General features: G+C 43.7%; 2 protein-coding genes across 5 annotated transcripts; both read left to right on the forward strand.

Moving 5' to 3' along the window:
• Window positions 1-398: 398 nt before the first annotated feature.
• Window positions 399-6,198, forward strand: LOC122831873 (lysosomal thioesterase PPT2-A-like). The gene is made up of 8 exons (XM_044118397.1): window positions 399-650; window positions 2,203-2,356; window positions 3,595-3,690; window positions 3,768-3,872; window positions 3,954-4,037; window positions 4,325-4,409; window positions 4,718-4,772; window positions 5,110-6,198. The coding sequence occupies exons 1-8, from the start codon at window positions 483-485 to the stop codon at window positions 5,251-5,253; spliced, it is 891 nt and encodes a 296-aa protein (XP_043974332.1). The 5' UTR covers window positions 399-482; the 3' UTR covers window positions 5,254-6,198.
• Window positions 6,199-6,759: 561 nt separating this feature from the next.
• si:ch73-95l15.5 lies at window positions 6,760-17,366 on the forward strand. Of its 4 annotated transcripts, none has more exons than XM_044118399.1 (11): window positions 6,760-7,012; window positions 8,505-8,727; window positions 9,272-10,257; window positions 10,476-10,616; window positions 12,636-12,725; window positions 13,349-13,465; window positions 13,628-13,777; window positions 13,843-13,986; window positions 14,795-14,905; window positions 15,606-15,797; window positions 16,609-17,366. In XM_044118399.1, the coding sequence occupies exons 2-11, from the start codon at window positions 8,553-8,555 to the stop codon at window positions 16,723-16,725; spliced, it is 2,223 nt and encodes a 740-aa protein (XP_043974334.1). In that variant the 5' UTR covers window positions 6,760-7,012; window positions 8,505-8,552; the 3' UTR covers window positions 16,726-17,366. The 4 variants fall into 4 exon arrangements, with proteins under 4 accessions (XP_043974334.1, XP_043974335.1, XP_043974336.1 ...); XM_044118400.1 differs by having other exon boundaries at window positions 14,798-14,905; XM_044118401.1 differs by lacking the exon at window positions 6,760-7,012 and adding an exon at window positions 7,114-7,500 and having other exon boundaries at window positions 14,798-14,905.
• Window positions 17,367-19,818: the final 2,452 nt, after the last annotated feature.

A 19,818-nucleotide genomic window follows, 5' to 3' on the forward strand; every position in this document is an offset into this window, starting at 1 on the left:
TTCCATATTAACTTTGCATGATTGATCTTATTCCCACATCCTGACTACCTGTTGTAGAAGAGTTCAAACAAATATACATCACATAGCCACATTTCTGAGTTTTTTTCAGAGGCTTTTTAACAATGTCATATTTTTTCACTATCTGCAGGAAATGAGTTGAGGTGATTTTATTTTCATAGTTTACTTGGTGTCACGTAAATCCAACAGTTAATTTCTAAGATCTAAATGGACAAAATTTACCACGCTGCTGATTCTGGTTTTGTACGAGAACTTTCATGTTGGAAACCGTAAAGTTACAGAAGCGCTGAAGCGCTGCAGCGTGGCTGCGTGGGTTGGGTTTCATTTCAAATGACCACAGAATACTGATATTGCAAAGCAAGCACGCCAGCCGTCACAAAGAGGAGGGAACGTCTGAAAAGCAAGCAGTTCTTTATCAGGTCTCCTCCTGCCGCCGATCCTCAGCGACTTGTGACCAGGTGGAGATGAGGGGTCCGCGGGCCAGCTGGGGGCCCCCAGCGGTGCTGCTGCTGCTGCTGCTGCTGCTGCTGCTGGCTTCAGGCTCCACGAATGGATACAAACCTGTCATCATCGTGCACGGCATCCTGGACGGACCCGAACAGTTAAAAAATCTGTCAGGCTTCATTAATCAGGTGGGACTCATCACCAGTTCAGAGTTTTTAATCTAGATTAAACTACAACAAGCTATAACTGGTATTATTTTGTAAAACATCGTATACTATTTGCACACTTTATCGCAGCTTTTTATGACATTTATCACTTTTTTGTCCCATTTTAAAATACTGTGCAAAAGTCTTGATCCCAGTTTTTCAGTATTTTCTTTCCAAGCAGCCAGATTCCTTTCTATCATTTAAATTTGACCTTGGACTTCTAAATCTTATTTTCTTTGCACTTTGGTTTCTTAGAACCAGGACATTTTATTTTACATTTGCAGATACTTTGAATATATTATATTTAGATTAGATTTGTATCAGAAAATTATCACAAAAACACAATTTGTTGAAAAATGTAAAAAAAACCCAACAACAACAAAACAAATAATTGACAGATGGAAATTACAATTTTAGCTATAACAAAAACAAAAAAAAAAAACCAAAACAATCCCAGAGGATGAAACGAACCAGTGCGGTAACGCAAACGAACCCGGAGAAGCCGGCGGGAGCCCCGGGGAGACTTCTCTTTTCTTTGTGAAGGGCAGGGCGCCCTGGAATGGGTTCGTCCCGAGAGAGGGGCCCGCGCCCTGGTGATGGCCTAATTTAGATTACTGGTGTTATTAACAAAACAAAACTGAGCTCAGGATTCAGATTTAAATAGAAAATAATAACTTTATTATATGTTTTAAAACTTCTGTCAACCATTTATTATTCAAGTTTTTTAATTCATGACAGAAAAAGTAAGTTTTGAACCACATAGGTCAGCTTTTCAAAAGAACATCCACCATTTTTATTCCACAAATGTTATGAAGTGCGGTGTAAGGAGGTGAGGCAGACACTGAGGATCCAGGTAGATGAGAGAAAATGAGGATTTATTGTATAGAATAGTCCACAAAAGTCCAACAACCAGGCAGCAGAGCAGAGCAGAAAGCCAGGGCTCAGCACCAGTAGCAACTGGAGGCAACGAATGGACAAACGACACTGACTAGATGCATAGACCAGGACCCGACGAGGAACAAAGGACACAGGTGGGGTTAAATACACAGAGGGTAATCAAGGAAACGAGACACACCTGGGAAACAATCAAGGGCAGACAGAACAACACAGAGACTCAGAAACCCAGGAAACTCGAAATAAGCACACAGAAAAACACGGAACATGACAACAAAATGTAGGAGGAAACCTCATTGTAGCTCAGATAGACGCCAAAGAAACATTGCAATCAAGTTCAGTTCATGAACGCCATAAAATAAAAACTGTGAACAGTTTGAAGCCCAGGTGGAGATTTTAGGTGAAGTGAAATCCAACCTGGCATTTCAAACCCCTGATTTCTGTTCCTCTGTGATTTTCAATTCCTCACAGTGAGTTTTATTTCAGGGAGCGTTACTGGAAACATCTGATGGTTGGTTGGTAACACTCAGCTGAAGAACTGCCAGATTCATCTGTAATTACAGGTTTATGGAGTCACAGTTTTTGTTTTAAATGGTTTATTTCTCTGATTTATTTATTGTTTTTACTGATTTGCATCCAGGTGCATCCGGGAACGGAGGTGAAGATCATCAGTCTGTTCAACAAACTGAACAGCATGAAGCCGTTGTGGATTCAAGTCCTAGAGTTCAAGAAGACCATCGAGAAAATCACAAGCGCTCATCCTGAGGGAGTTCATGTGCTGTGTTTCTCACAAGGTGAGCAGACTCAAACCGTCCTGAGGCAGGAGAAAAAGTGACGCTGAGTGAGCAGAAAATGGACAAGAAACATCTTTAATTTTAATATTTTCCAGCTCTAACCTGTAAAATCAGTTTGTCCTTCTCACATCCAGCCCTCAGCTCTGCTGCAACACACAACTATAGACAATGGATGGATGAATGATTGGATTCTGAATCAATGAAGATCAACCTCCAGGCTCAGATGGGCTGAGTTAAACTTACTCCAAAAGTTCTTGAATCCCTCTTTATTTAAGGATTATGAAACTTTATGCGTAACAAAAACCAGAATACATTCGTCATTTCGTTCCTCCTCCAGCTGTCGTGTTTTCTTCACTGAATCTGGGAAAAGTTCCTGCCTGTTGTACCTTGTTGGATCCAAGAAGTTACCTGGAATTTCCTCTGGCCTTTAATAGACCAGAGGATGCCTCCTAATATATTTTTTACAGTTCTTCAGAGCATGGAAACAAGTTTAACTTGTAGCTGGTTGGAAAAGGCTTTGTAGCTGCAAGACACACCCGTAAATAAAAACCCTAATTCATCTGCAGGTGTACAAATATACCTGCTGTTGCTCTGGTCTTTACTCACAGAAATCAGTGATGGCTGTTTATTAAAGTTAGTTAATAAATAAAGTTGCTCCTGTCGGTTCTCCCCTTTGACTAAATTTACACAAAATAAAAACCAGATGATTAGCATTAGTGATAACAGAAACCTGTTAGCATTAGGGTTAGCTGGAACCTTTTAGCACGTACATAAGAGTGACTGATAAAACTCTCAATCTGTCAGATTATAGATTAGCATAGTCTGAAATCTGAACAGTCAGTAGCAAAACTATTTAGGCAGATCCAAGTTTAAAGCAAGTCTTCAAGATGTTTCTTATGACTGGCAGCTGACAGAGGATCAGTGGCTGAAGCTAAAGATAAGGGTGATGGTAATGAGGCTTTCCAACCTGAAGACTCGAATCTTTTCACCAAAGATAATCAGCTGACCCGCAGCCTGTAGCTGCTGCCTTGGTTCCTGAGAAAGGTCCGTTTGTTGGGTCAGAACCAGGGACAGCAGCGCCCCCACCATGTGGGAGTAGGACAAACATCTGCTGTTTGTTTCTGTTAAATCTGCCACAATCAGATCACCTCCATCCAGGTGAGCTGATACTGGTAGCGACAGCCACAGACTACCAGCATCTGACGTTTGGCTAATTTAGTTATTTTGACTCTTTTAAGGTGGTTTAATCTGCCGAGCAGTTCTGTCGATGTCTCCGAATCACAGCGTTCACACCTTCATCTCGCTGTCATCCCCCCTGGCTGGACAGTACGGAGGTCAGATGTTTGCTTCTCTTCTTTTCTATTTAAAGGACAATCAGCACCAGGCTGACAGGTGTGATGTTTTTCCACAGACACAGATTACCTGCAGTGGTTACCTGGCTATGTAAAGAAGACTGCTTATCTTTTCTGCTACAACAAAATGGGGCAGCATTTTTCGCTTTGTGACTACTGGAACGGTATGTGGGGAGCAGGAACTCTGCATGAGCCTCTGAGTGAACAGAACACAAAACAAACAATACGCTGTTTTCTCTGTGCAGACCCTCACCATAGAGCCCGCTACCTGAAGGGCAACACCTTCCTGCCTCTGATCAACGGTGAAATACCTCACCAGCACCTGAAAGGTGCGAAACCATCTGCCTTCATGGCACCTTTGGTCTTTATTTCATTACTTAATGATGTTTTGTCCTCATAATCCAAACAGACACTTAGAACAAGTCAGTGCATGATTTCTGAAAGCTTTCTGCAGCTGAACAGAAACAGAACTGGAGTTTTTTATCTTTAAAAGAGAGGAATCCATATTTTGTAGGGAAAGTAAAATGTGACTGAGGCTGATTAAATGAGCTGTTAAACTCCAGTGATATCCATGTGAAACACTTTTTCTCATCTGGATCTGCACTCCTTCCCTCAGATTGGAGAGAAAACTTCCTGCGTATCAAGAAGATGGTGCTGATTGGAGGACCAGATGATGGCGTCATCACTCCATGGCAATCCAGGTTGAAGAAACGTTTTCCCTCTACGACTCATGACCTGCTCAGTTCAGTGACTCTGACCAGGGCAGCTGCCATGTCAGGCAGCATCAGGACCAGCTCACTCTGGTTGTCATTTAGATTAATGGCATCTTGTGCATCAGAGATTATTACAAACAGTCAGAGGTTTACAATCAAATCATGTTGGTTTGGTGTGAACACAAAAAACAGAGAAGTGGTTATTTTCACTTTTCAGTTTATCAACATGAAGTTTCGACCAAATAAGGTTTCAGAAGCTTTAAGCAAGAAATAATTGCTTCCTCTTTCCTGTGCAGCCACTTTGGTTTCTACGACTCTAACGAAGACGTTGTGGAAATGAGGAACCAGGAGGTAGGTGACCAGTTTTTCTGCAACCAGTTGATGTTTCTTCAACCTCTTTCAACTAGATTGAGAAAGAAAAATCTGATAATAGAGTGAAATACTCTTTATGAGGGCAGAAATCTGACATTTATGAGGATTACAAGGTGCTGGGTCGCCCCTGCTCCATTCCTGGAGGATAAAACTGGAGGTCCAGTCGATATCTGCTGCGTCATTTGGAGAATAACTTTCTGTGATTGGTTGGAGAACTTTAATAACAATAAACTTCAGCTGGAAAACCAGCCAGTTCAAATGTATTAACCTCATCAACACTTTGTTATTCATAAGTTGTGGTCTTCCTCTCTGACAGTTTTATAAAAACGACACGTTTGGTCTGAAGACGCTGGACGCCCGTGGCGACGTGTCGGTGTGTGTTCAGTCCAGAGTCAAACACACACACTGGCACTCCGACTTCACCGTGTTCAAAAACTGCATCGAGAGGTGGCTCATATGAAATGACTCAGCAGCACACAGAGATGCTGGTTGGAGGTTCGATTTGCTCCAAGATGATTTAAAACTTCTCATCTTTAAGGACAGTTTGCACTAAAAGAGAAATTGTGAAAAGATTATGAGGGCTCGACGTGGAGGATGAGGTAAAATATTACAACCCAATCAATAATTGTCCTTCTTTCCCCTGAAGTCTGTAAACACTTTGATATTTGTGTTGTTTAATTATTGCTCCATCTATAGTCATACTAGAAAAAGATTGTAAATGTTAATGTGGAAAAAAAAGTGTTATAAAAGAAAGTTTTGACTGAAACTTTAAGTGCCTTTACAAACAATTACCTCATTGTTTGGAATCTATAATCAATTTTGATATTATTCATACTGTCCTAATAATCCCACTTTCTCCAGAAAGTTAAAATAATCAGATGGTATGTTATTTTATGGGGTTTGTTTGTTTGTTTTTTCTAGTTTTGTCGTAACAAATGTCGTATATTCTTGCAATAAACACTTCAAACTTCCGGTATTAAAGAGTTTAAACGGGTAAAATGTAGCATTTGGTTGATTTAGCATCTATGTTTTTGTAAACTGGCTATTATCACAGGGATGATTTTAAACTCGCCTATTTTTTCCACATAGTTAAATATCGGCTGTCCGTGAACCAACCGGTGCACTGCTGCCCTCTGGTGGTGGAAGTTCTTCAGACAAACTTTTGAAATGAAATGTTTTATATCTGGGCTTGTTTTATTTACATTATCAATAATATTTCATATGGGTCTTTTCTCTGTTGCTTTCAGAACTTTTTTAATGTTTCATATCTTTAATCATGGAGGTTTTCTCAAACACTTAATTATCTTCAGTTTTTTTTTTTTTTTTTTTTTTGCTTTGTGTGTTTTTAAGGTCAGAAAATGATACATTTTACAACTCTAAGAAATAAAGTGATAAATCACTGATACACAGTTTCTGCATTTTATTGAAATTTGCATAATATTTGCTGTGTTACCATAGTGACCTCCTGAGATCCTGAGCTCTGCTCTGCAGCCTGGTGACTCTTCTGTCCTTCAGACATGATTAGACAGAAGCTGCAGCAGCGATCAGTCAGAGACAGACTATTGATTTTCAGGAGCAAACTGATGAGGGCTGGACGTTATTGATCCTGTTCGATCACACATAAACCATCCTGCATGGGGAAACACACAGGTCTGCATGCCAGATGATCGTCCTGTGACAAAAAGTGTGGCTGTAATTTTTAATAAAGGTTTTAAATCAAAACCATTTTTTGCTTTTGTTATTTTTTCAAAACTAAACTTCTTTTTTGAAGTTCCAAAAAAAAATCCTCTGCAGGTAAAGCAGATAAAACTGTAAATGTTAAACTAATAAGTCATCATGAGTGATAAATGACCAAAACTACACGAAAAGAAAAGTTGAAAACCTTTAATAAAGTAAGATTTACAGTCACAAGAACGCGCGTGTCTCTGTGGAGCTGAGATTTGAACACGTCAGCGCTCCCGCTCAGACAGGTGTGACCAGTGACGTCAGAAAGGTGACTCCCCCTCCCGTCCCTGTCAGCTCGGTGTGTCTCAACGCGGCTCCTCTTCAGTCGGTTCCGGAGGTCCAGATTTGTCCCGCGGCTCTCGGTTCTGCTCAGACCGTTTTCCTGCTCCACTCTCCCTCCTGACGTCATGTGTGATGAAGACACTCGGTCCTCGCGCGGACACTGAAACCGTGACCCCGGGCTGAGCGCGTGAGTCCTCGGGACCACTTCAAAGGTAAGTTCACCGCTGCGCTTCAAAATAAAAGCTGGGAATGTGTTTGTGAAGCTTGGCAGCGGTTAGAGCGACCGGAACCGAACCGAACCGGACCGGGTTGCGCCGCTGTGGGTTATAAATAGCAGCAGAAACAGAGGAGAGTTCAGCCGTTTCCAAAGTTTCCTTTCGGGATTGAGGAACGTGTTGCTTTAAATGTCTCCGCCCTGAACTCATGTTTTCCTGTCCGGACCGCGGACAGCCTGGCCCGGTCCGCCGGGCTGTGCAGTCAGTGACAGCGTGGCTAAGGACGACGTGTCCCGCCCTGCGGGGGAAACATCCTGCAGCGGCTCGAACATCCAGGAAGAGACCGGAGAGCCGCGAGTCCGAGCTCATGTCAGCATTCCCTCTGCGAGTTTTCCAGCTGCCAGCATCAACTCGGAGCTGCTTCATGGAAAACGGCTCAGTCCAAGTCCAGCAGCGGGTCTGCAGAGATCCCCGAAGCTAACCAGGTTTATAACGCAGATTTCTGGTGAACCGGTCTGATCTGGGTTCTGTTTGTGCTTTAGTGTTTTCCATGTTTTTAGATTGTGTGAGGAAACTGGGATTGGAACCCAGAACCCTGGGATTGCGTCACTGTTCTAAAAGGAAGACAGAATTATCTTAAAAGTTTGCAACAGTCTTTAGGTGAAAGTTAAATGTCAAACATGCTTTTTGCCCTTCGCTATGATGTCATTTTTCTTGACAACAAGAAAAACTTGAAATGTTCTCTTCAGGTTGATGGTGAGGTTTTAATTTGCATTAATGAGCTCTGATCTGTCATTTTGATGGACATTGGCTGAGATTTGACCATCTAGATTCAACCTTCATTTCTAATCCTGAATGGAGATGAGCTGATATGATCGTTTAGGCTGATATCAATATTTGATACTTAAATTGCTGTTGTGGTAGTTAAACCATTTTTACCAACATTATTTAAATTTTCCTGTTCCTTCGTCACCATGATCACATCACTGACGGCGCATCACCGATACGATACTGACGGATCGCTGGACCTGAAATGGGCCGGAACTGAACAAACAGGATCCTGAATTCTCCTGAAATTAGTTCAGTTTTAATTCAGATTTCGACTTGTTTTAATTACGCCTCGGCTTTCTGATTGGCTCCAAAGATTATCTTCTGAATATCCCGGCCATCCCCAAACTGCTTCTGTTTGTTTACTCTGAACTCATCTTTGGTCTCGAGAGGTTCTGCATCTGCCATCTGAATGTGTGTGTGTGTGTGTGTGTGTGTGTGTGTGTGTGTGTGCGTGTGTGTGTGTGTGTGTGTGTGTGTTGCTCCTGCTGTGAGGTCGACATCACATCCTCTATGACCAAACTTGTTAGATCTATGATTTTTAACATCATTTTGAAAAATGTTGCTGTGTGAAGAAACCAGTTGACGTGGTTTTGTTTGGTCCATTTGGTGTCGTGGTTCTGATGTCGACTAATTCTGTAAATTCTGCTTACATCCACAGAGAAGTCTCCATACTTGTTGGACCCTGGAAGCTGTCGCCGTCTGCTCCATGATGTCCAGCACAAGGAAGAACGAGCTTTGCCGAATTTGCGGCGGTAGTCTCCAGGGAAACCAACGCCGATGGCTGTTTGCAGCCCAGAACAGGAGGAACGATCAGCCCGGGACCCCAACCGGGTCAGCGAGAAGCGGGAGCCTGACCCGGTCCACTCAGAGCAGTCCCTGGGGTGAGTCTGGAGAAAACAGATACGATATCTGAGGCTTAGTATCGGCCGATACCGATCCGATACAGAGAAACTGACTTAAATCGTTTCTCTTTTTAACCGCTGACATAAATATTCTGAACTTCAGATTTATTTAATAACTCTGCACCAGTTCAGCTCAGGTTAATAAACCAGCAGCTTCACAAACTGGTCAACAATGTAAAAACCAGCTTAATCTGTTCAGTCAATAGAAAATAAATAATAAAGAACCTGATCAAATCAACAGATTCACAACCTGACATGTAAAAATCAACAGCAACAAACTTTCTTTCAAATGTCTAAGAAAATACAATTATGAGTTCTAAATATAAACCAAAATAAATGACAAACAGGACGTCGCTCAGAGCACCAAGCATAGAATTAGATTGGATAGATCTGCCCTCATGGATCGTCACATCGGCTCTGATACCCGATCTAGAAGTTTTTCAGTATCAGAACCGATACAGATATCGGATCGGTTCTCCACTCCACGCTGCGTTCAGGAAATAAACCTGTTGTTTGTTCACAGGCAGCACGTTGTCTCTGGGCTCCTCCGGGTCTCTGTCCCGGTCCCAGGTGACCCTCAGCTCCCCGTCCAAGTCTGTGGACATTCTGGCTGTTCTGACCCACATTCTGGGACAGTCGGTACCGAGGAATGGCAGAACCGGAGAGTTTGTGTGCGGCAAATGTGTTTCCGCTTTGGAGCGAGTGTTCAAGTTCGACACGGTGATCTCCCGGGTCCAGGTTCTATCGTCTGAGCGGCTTCAGAGGCTGACCCAGGAGCGGGACAGGATCAGGCAGTGGGTCCGGCAGAACTACCGGCAGAGACACCCGCAGGAGCTCCGGAACCGGAGCAGCGCCAGCGAGGAGGACAGCGAGGCGGACAAGGAGGGCTACCGGGAGATGCTGAAGGACAACATGGCTCTGTCAGAGTACGAGTGCTGGTCCGAGAAGTGGGACACGTGTCCGTACTTCATCAGAACCGGTAAGCGGTGCCGGAAGGGCAAAGGCTGTGAAGGCTGCGACTCTTTACGGGTTTCTGATTCAAACTACGAGTCGGTCTGCGGGATTCCTCGCCACATGCCCTTCTCCCCGTTGGAGCTGACCCGGGACAAGTCCCAGAGCATGCCGCTCCACTGGCACGGCGGTGCCAGGTCCAGCCCGCCGTCCCTCACCGGGTCCAGCCTCTCGCTCCGGCCGCCTTCCCGCACAGAGTCCGTCCATTCGCTGGACACTCTGGACGGCAACGACCCGTTCTGTTCCCCGGGCGACCAGTCGGTTAGCTTCGTGCTAACAGAGCTGAGGAGCATCGAAGGGAAGCCGCTCAGCTCGCCGTCTGGCAGTAAGATCCCGGTGCTGGGCCGGAAGGGCGGGAAAAACCCCGGGCCGGCGTCACCCAGGGTCAGCCGGGTTCTGAGCTTTGGGGATCTGGAGAACGGAGGAGGCCGGGTGGAGGCGGAGGACGGAGATGTGCTGACAGAGCTGAGGGACGAGTACATGGCGCTGCACCGAGAGGTGAGGCTCCACCAGCTGCAGGGCGCAGCAGAACCCAGGGAGGCTGCTGGTTGTGAACGTGTTTCTTTCTAGCAGTAAATTAGTGCTTTACAATCTGTAAAAATAGATTTAAAACCAGCTGAACGATCAGCTGAACTTTTCCCACCGCCGGCAGCTAATATTAGGTTGAGCCTCTGCCTTTTGGACCGCCTGATCCAGTAGAACCTCTGTGATTCCAGAACAGCACCGGCCGGCTTCAGAGTGCAGTCAGGCACCTACGAGCCCAACTGGACCAGGCCGGGACCCGGATCAGAACCCTGGAGGCCGAGCTGAGACGGGCCGGACCGGATCAGGTCAACGGATCGGAGGACCTGGGCTTGGTAAGAACCGACCTTCAACACTCTTTATCTCAGAAGGAGACTGGATTATCAGAGATTATCAGAGATTATCAGAGATTATCAGAGATTATCAGAGATTATTAGGGATTATTAGGGATTATTAGAGATTAGTTATGTTGATGGTGGAGATTTGAAGCAAGAAGAAACCAAAACAACTGAAGAGATCAGAGATCAGCTGATTTACTCAACTCACTCAGTTATGGAAATAAAATCTGGGAACTGATTGTAATCTGACTGGATGAACATTTTTTTAATTTTTATTTAAACAGGTTTTCTGTTCAGAAAACAGTAAAACTTCATACAGCAGAAAACAGAAGAATATCATAAAACAGAAAAATCTAAATACGTTGAAGCAACGAGACACAGATCAGTTTCTGAAAGGAAAAGCTGCTAAATTTCTGGAAACATGACTGAGGAGCAGGATGACCTTTGACCTTCTCATGGTGATCCTAAATGTTTTACGGCCTTCCTCACGTCTGACCTCCACCTGTCAGCAGTTCTCCAGAAACTTCCTCCTGCATGTTTACCCAGTTAAAGCGAATAACTTCTGTGATTCAGGATTCGCTCCACAGCTTCACTTCGAAGTAAAAACCTCTTCCAGGTGATTCCAGCAGATTAAACTTTGCAGTTTGCGGCTCTGACTGCAGATCCGCGTCCCGCCCTGGTATGTCAGCAGCTCTGAACCTTTTGATTCGGCTGGACAGGTTTATGGGAGTCAGCTGGCAAACAGCCTCGTGAAGAACGGCGCAGGGCGTGTCGTCGGAGCTGCAGGTGCACACGCAGGCCGGCGCTGTGAGGAATCCACCCGGACCGGTGCAGCGGCCCCGGGGCCCCTCAGCTGATCAGAACCGGATCGGTCAGGTTCAAACCAGCAGGAAGCTGCTCTCATGACCGATGGCTTCCACTCAGGGAAAATCTCATTTTATTGTGGGAACGAGGCGTTAAAAAGCTGCTGGAGTTTTCCTTCAGGAAGAGTCGGAAAAACCAAACCTTCCCTGAGCTTCGACTTTATCTCTAAAGGTTTCAGATGAAAGGGAAAAGCTTTCCTCTTTAGATTCAAGATGAATGTAAAACATGAACGTTAGTGGGAGATTGACAAAACAATCAGCCATCAAATGTGTTGTTGTATATTATTTTAGCCATAATTAGCATAATTTAACAAGTCTTACATTAATGTATCTAAAATTAAGACTTTTAAATTCAGTCTGTTAGTAACGGGTCTTAAATTGTTCTGTGGTTTGAGCCGTTTGATGCTTCCTGTAGCTAACTGCTAAAATCTGCTGCTGAGCTTTTTGGTGTTCAACAAACTGATGGGCTGAGCAGAGAGCGACCAATCACAGCCCAAAGTTTCACATGCTTGGCTGTCATTGGTCGCTTGGCTGAGGACGGCTAGCGGTCGTAGCCTCATCATGCTAGCTCTGTAGGAAATGACCGGAGAGGGCGTGACCTCCGCTGCCTTCGTTTCTGTTGCAGCAGGATTCATCAGACACTTTGATTCATCGGGGTTTTAGGTCTTTGCAGGAATTAAATCTGGCACTAAAATGTCTTAAATTTGAGTTTTTGAAACCTGCAGAATCCCAGATTAGTCTGTAGAAACAGCCTTCACAGTTAAACTGATCTCCATCACAGTTTAACTCTCCAATCGCAGCCTGTCGTTCTTCATGTTGACTCCATGTGTGCCTGGATTCTCTCCGGCTTCTGCTGCTGAGCCAACGGCTCTGAATCATTCTGAGTGTTTGGTCGCTTTCTGTGAGTCTTACATTTGGTTCAGAGTCTGATCTGACACACACACACACACACACACACACACACACACACCTACACACACACACACACACACCTACACACGCACACACACACACACACAGGTAAGTTTGTTTTGACCCGGTTCTGCCTCCAGATTTCCAGGTTTTACTGCAGGTTGTTGATGGTTTTCTGTTCTCACTTCCTGTTTTCCATCTTAATGTCTGAAATCAAATCATTCTTCTTCTCTCCCTCCAGCTGACCCCGGAGGGCGGTGTCGGTGTCGGCGGCGCCTCGGTGCTGCAGAGCCTCGGCCACGCCCTGCACAGCCGGGAGCGACTGATCCAGGTGTGTGAAGCCGGCCGGGTGGATCCGGTGGATCCAGTTGATCCTCAAAGGCCACAGGAATGTTGTTTGCTGTGGAGCTGCAGGGGGGCGGAGCTTCAGCTGCTGGGGGTTAATGATCCACCAGGACTTTGTTTGACTTATTGTGGGCAGACCTAACCAAACAGCTGACCTTTGACCTCTGCTTTTAGCTGGTTTTAGAGAGAATGAGCAGCAGTTAAAGAAACAGAGAGTTCATTTAGAGGAGAGGATTTTTCTGCTGACCGGTCCAGTAAGCAGCCGACTGCAGTTTGGTCCTGTGGGTCCGGCACAGAGGTCTAGTCAAATCCTGCTGGGATCTGGATTCTGCTGCCAGAGTCCAAACCAGCACCAGGAAACTGGATCAGAACCTGTTCTCCAGTCACGCCTTAAGCTCCCTGGTGGTCAGACAGCCAGAACCAGAACCAGAACCGGTGTTTGTTTTTTCTTGTTTTCAAACTGCTGCTTCTTTTAAATCGGGACTGAAAACATTTTTTCCTTCCAGCAACTTTTGAACAAAGACGAACTGTTTTGTTTAATGTGTCTTTATTTAACCTGAGTGAAGCAGAACCCTGACCTGGACCTGTTTCTGTGTTTCTGCCTCTCAGGAGTGTTTGGTTCTGATCCGAGGTCTGTGTGTGGAGAGCGGAACCGGCGCCGAACTGGGAACCCAGCTGACTGGGAAGCTGCTGGAGACGCTGAAGGAACTGCTGTCTGATAACAAGGTCAGAGTCAAGGTCGTCTGATTGGCTGCTGACGGCCTGCAGACGGCGGGTCGCTGTGACCTCCGGGCTGGAGGTCATGCGGGTCAGCAGACGGCCTGCAGAGGACCGGATGGAGATGAGGCGTCTCTGCTGATCCGTCCTGATGTTTCGTCTGTCCCTCAGGTTGCCCTGGAGACTCTGAGGTCTGAAGCCACTGAGGCGGAGAGGAGCCTGGCGGCGGAGGTGGAGGCGCTGAGACGAGCCGGACGGGACCGTGAGGCGGACCTGGACACGCTGAGGACGGTTCTGCAGAGCAGCCAGGACGTGGTGGACGTGAGGACAGACGGGTTTTTTAGACATCCGGGTCTGGGCCGAGCTGAGCGTTGTTCCGTCTGCAGGAGCTCCGGGCGTCTCTGGAGGACAGGGAGCGCCGGCTGGACGAGGCGGAGACGCTGTGGAGACGGAGGGACGCCGCCGCCGCCGCCGCCCTGAAGGACAAGGACGCTCTGATCCTGAACCTCCAGCAGCGCCTGGACCACCCGGTGAGCAGATCCGGTTCTGGTCCAAACCTCCATCTTTGCTGTGGTTCACTGGAGGTCTGTGTTCGTCTCCATGGAGACGGGCCGAGGCCTGGAGCGTCGGAGGCTGAGAGCGGAGCCTTCAGTCCTCTCTGAGGAACCAGACAGCTGGTCTGGAGTTGACCTTTGACCTCTGACCTTTACCAGGAGCTGCTGCTCTACACTGCAAAAACACAAAACCATACAAGTACAAAATAGATTTTTTCTTATTTCAACTAACTGCAGTTAGTACAGTTGAAATAGAGAAATGGTTTCTTGTTCTATTCAATAGTTCCTTCATGAAAGTCTGGCGTGTTGCGGTGGCGTAGCGGACAGCATGACCCACATTTGGAGGCCTTGAGTCCTCGACTCGGCCGTCGCTGGTTCAATTCCCGGACCCGGCGACGTTTGCCGCATGTCTTCCTCCCTCTCCCTCCCCTTTTCCTGTCAGCCTGCTGTCATATAAGAGACACTGGAGCCACAAAAAGAACAAATAATATTGATGGAACTGAAAAGCAGCTCCTACGTTTGATGAAAAGTTTTATAAATGTTTTATAATTCTGTTTGCAGTAGAAACCAGACAGAAATAGTTGTTAATATTTTGTGTTTTTACAGTGCAGTGTCTTCGCTCTGAGCGTCAGGTTCTTATCAGAATCTGAGCGGTTCGGTCCGATCTCTCAGAACTGCTGGGTTCTGTTGTTCTTCTGCACTGGTTGCAGTTCAAACCAGCAATAACCGGAAACTATTTTTTAATCCTAAAACTTCTAAATCTTCTCTCTCTCTGATTGGTCAGCAGTCGACAGGAAGTGAAGCGCAGGCGGCGGCAGAGGAAAACAGCGCCACCTTGTGTGAAGAGGTCACCACACTGAGAGCAGCTGTGCAGGCGTCGCAGGATCTGCTGCAGGTTCAACATGACGAGGATTAAACATTTCTAAACTCTGAAGATATTTAAACACGACAAACGGGCAGAAACTGCTCAAACCTGAAGGCTTTATGTGGATTTATCTAAATATTCTGGACTTGTGAATAATTTTACCACTAAATGCAAGAAATACCAAGGTTTTAAAAACCAGAAAATAAAGTTAAATGGAGCTTCAATCATGAATAAGAAGCAATAAAATGTGTAATTACAAAACTAGTTGCTTAAATCTGGGATGAAAATATTGATTATGATAAATCCTTTTTTTCCTGAACCTTTTCTTCAGGGTGTTCAGTGTGTGGCCCCTGGGGGCCATTTGGCCTCGTTATCTTTCCTCCAAGACACCGTCAGGTTTTGAGGATGTTGGATGTGAAAGGATCCGGGTCAGTCGGGCTCAGCTGGACCGACTGTTCAGCTCCAAGCCGTTAAAATGATCTGAAGTTTGTTATAAAATAAGAAAGAGTCAAATTAATTATTAAGATTTTGAAAAGGAGCAATAAGGTAGATAAAATAAAAACAAGGCCTGGATATTTCTGAGACAATATTTGGATGAAGGTGGCAGTTTGAAGGGAATCATTGATAAACTAGAGGCTAACAGTGAAAACCTCCCCAGTTTAAATTCAGCTGAAGGTTCAGCACCATCTGGCTGCAGCCGGCGGCTCTGACCCCTCCGTCTCTCCATCAGGCTCAGCAGCAGAGCCACGCCCAGACGCTCAGCTCCCTGACGGCCCGGCTGCGGGACGCCCAGCAGCAGCGGAGGCGGGCGGAGGAGCAGCAGAAGAAGACGGACAGAGAGCGGCGGACGAGCCGAGAGGACGGCGAGCGGCGGGAGCGCCTGCTGAGGGAGAGTCTGCAGAAGAGAGACCAGCTCATCGAGGTACAGAGCACAACACCCACTTCTGCCCTCTGGTGGCCCAGCTCTGAACTACACCTGATTCCTTCTACAGATAACACAAAGCTGTGGTTGTTTGGACCACAGCTAAGACAATTAGAATGTTGTGAAAAAAGTTCACTATTTTTGTCCATTACTTCATGAGGTGAAGTAGTTTAACATTTCCAATCCCAGAACTGTATAAAAATGATTTCAAAAGTTTTTAAATCTTTTTTTTTTTTTGCTTCCAAAAAGCCAAACTATCTTCCAAAGTGTTTGTATGACAGCACATTCAGCCATTGTAGTTAGAAAAGATGGATGGGTAAATTACTGCCAGGAAAACTCAAAAAATGTTTATAAAAAAATATAGAAAAAACATACAAATTTCTGGGTTAGAAAAGTCAAAAATTATCTTGAAAAAAATCATAAGAATTATGTTAGGAATTCTAAGATAGCCTTTCTAAAGTTGAAAATTTCTGACTTTTGAAACTCAGAATCTCAGAAATTTTCTAGAAAAAACTAATTTTGACTTTTAGATCTGAGAAATTTCCAGATTTTTTTCTAGAAAATATCTGAGATTAGTCTAAACATTTTGGTGCAAATGTATTCCTTTTCTCTCTATCTACAGACACAAATACACAAATACACTGTCGTATGTCTGAAATGCAGAAATCTAGGAAAAGGTCAGAGGTTGTTCAGAAAAACCTGAAGAACTGATGATTAATTTGGTTTTATCAGAAAACAGAAATATGATCTGGATTCAGTGTTTACACTGTTCTGTTCAAACCAACTCTTCTGTTTCTGCTCTTCATGGCAGCAAATCCTGGTGGATGCAGAGGAGCGAGAGCGCCTCCTGCAGGATCTGCAGCAGAATCTGCAGCAGAACCTGCAGAACAAGCGGGAGCCGGTGATGGCCGTCAAGCACACGCTGTGACAGCAGCCGTTTGGACCAATCAGGAACGGAGGAACCTGGACCAATCAGGGACGGAGGAACCTGGACCAATCAGGGACGGAGGAACCTGGACCAATCAGGGACGGAGGAACCTGGACCAATCAGAGACGGAGGAACCTGGACCAATCAGGGACGGAGGAACCTGGACCAATCAGGGACGGAGGAACCTGGACCAATCAGGGACGGAGGAACCTGGACCAATCAGGGACGGAGGAATCGTTTGCACTTTGTTCCCCTCTGATGTATTTATAGTTTTGACCTCCTGGGTTAAAGGAGCATTTCCACAGTTTCATCTGAGCTCTGTGTGACTCAGATTATTAATACTTGAATTATTGATTGATTATTGAGTGATTAATTTTGAATGTTTCATTTCATAAGGTTGGAACATTTCCATGGTTACTTAATGTGGGACAGGGTAGGGTCATTGAAAGCTGCTTTAATGTTTCTATTTGTTTTAATCTGAAAGTCAAATTAAATTTTAGCTGCTTTGATTTTTCTCATTTTTAAGTTTCTTCTGGATTATTCTGTTTTCAGTCTTTAAACACGTCACTGTTGCTCTGGGATTCATACTGGAAAATGTTTGTGTGTTTTTGGCTCAAGAGAATAAAAACCTCTGAACCGGATGAGTTTGAGTTTGAGTGGTTTCGGTTTAAGGAGCCGATCGAAGCCATTACGTTTCCACCATCTTCCAAATTATCATTTTATTATAGAATCATCACTGGGCAACAATCTGATGCTGTGAAATGAAATGTTAAATATTAAAATCGGGGTGGGGGGGGGAAGCTCCTTTAACAGTTAAAAAGTTATTTATTCAGATATAAAAACTGGATCACAAGGCTCCTCATGTCACATCCAGACAGTAAAACTGAGATTTAATTTCAATAGAAAATACTGAACCAAATTTTGTTTGCAAATAAAACCAGTCTGTCCCATGATGTTTCCTTATGAGCTGGTTGGACTTATTTATAGAATAATATCGTGATATTTATGATTTGTACATTTTTGTATATTTTAAACCTTTTTTATTAACATAAAAGTGAAAAATGTAACAAACGCTGAGATAGTCTTTGATGTCTAAAGAAGTAAAGCTTTTAATTCACAGAGCTCCTTAAAATTTGGTAAATAAATTAAAATGAGTTTGGTGCAGTTGGGTCTGGTGAACCAGGTGATCTATCTGTGCTGTTCATGTCCTACCTTGTAATGCGCATACATCCTGCTTACTCTGCAGATTTCTGATCAATGCATCCTACCTGCGCTCCAGAACCAACAGATGGTTATCTATCCGAGCTACAGAAGGAAAATCTGAGAAGCAGCTTGGCGCTTCTCAGATTTTAAATATATATATATTTAAATATATATTTTATTTAAAATGAGGACACAGAATGGGCTTCAGTTCAGTTCAAATGTATTTAATCAAGGACATTAAACACTGCTACAGAAACTGGTTTTCTAACCTCTGCACAAAACAAGAGAAACATAAAAAGCTAATTCTCCATAACAATGTAGTTCAGTATAAATCCGTCTTTGTTTTGGTTTTAGCCAATGTTTCATCTGCGAATCAAAAACTCTAAGCTCAGTTTCCATTTGTCTTCCTGCAGGTCTCTGTGTGCAGGTCAGTGTTGGCATAGTTACTTTGAAAAAGTAACTTTAATCAGATTACTGATTACTCCTTGAAAAAGTAACTTAGTTATATTACTGACTACTTGATTTGGAAAGTAACTAAGTTACATTGAAAGTAACTTTTTTAGTTACTTTCAGCAGCTGCTAACAACAACGCTCCAAAAATCACATTGATCTTTGCTAATGCTTAATTGTCAGCTATTTTATAACAGTAACATCAACAATGTGTCTCAACTTATAAAGTTGAACTGAAGAGATTATTTAATGGCTACAATAGTACAAAATAAAACCGTGAGCAATTTGTGTGGACTGTTGTCTGGAAAACTCTAAGAAATGTTGCACTGATGTAGAGTTTTTCAAGAAGAACAAAGGTTAAGTTTTAGATTTTGTTTTTGTTGGTCAAACTGCTGTACTGAGTTTAAAACTGCTGAGTCCCATTTTACTGGCTGTTTTTAACTTTAGAAACAGAATCAGTTCAATTGACAGTCAACAGATATCAATGCAGTTTTGAACAATAATCAAATATATTTTGATCAAAGAAATATATCAGAATCCTGAGTGTGCTACCAGAGGATTTATCTCGCTAACTGTGAGGAAAATGATAAAGTGAGTGTTCGTACTGGAAGACATTATATTTCATTAAAGACTCAAACCATTTTGTTCAAAAGGAAATGGAAGAAAAAGTTTTTGGGGCAGTTTGCCTACTTGAGATGATAAAACATATGAACACATATGATATATAGTTAATGTATTACCAGGGATATCATAGGTACTTTAAACAAGTAACTTTAATACTGAATAAAAAACCCACCAGTTAGAAAATGTGCATCTTTTCCCTCCATCGTTTCTGTTTGTGTCGCTGGTTTTTCACATGAACCGTAACTCCCCAAGGAAAAATAAGAAGGCAGCAATATGTGTTTACTAAAAAAAATACAAATATAGAAAAACAGTGACTTTAATCTGATTATTGAATTATAAATAGTAACACCTTACAAGGGGTCAGATTATAGTAATGCGTTGATGACACCATTGATTGATATTTCTGCTCAACATATTTATGGATCTGTCAGGTTTCCATTATGTGTCCTAATGATAAAACTGTTTCTATACTCTGGGTTAGTGAAGCCAGAGCAGCACACCAGGAGAGACAGGTCTAACTGATTATATTTCAGAGCCATTTTTTATTTGGAAGTGTTGATTTTGTTTTAGAACCTTTTTATTTTTGAAGTATTGTTTGTCTGAAAGACTTTTGATTTTCATTGACCAGTAAGGGAATTGAACCACCGACCTCAGCGTTATTAGCACCACACCTCGTCCAGCTGAGCTAACCCAGCTGGACAAGGTTTTCATAAATACATGGTAATTCATAATGTCAAGTTTCCATGGATTTAAGAGAACTTACATGATTTTACCACAATGAAGATTTGAGTAAAGGTCTCATATTCTGTTGCTTTT

Source organism: Gambusia affinis, linkage group LG05, assembly GCF_019740435.1.
Source record: "Gambusia affinis linkage group LG05, SWU_Gaff_1.0, whole genome shotgun sequence".
Lineage (NCBI taxonomy): Eukaryota > Metazoa > Chordata > Actinopteri > Cyprinodontiformes > Poeciliidae > Gambusia > Gambusia affinis.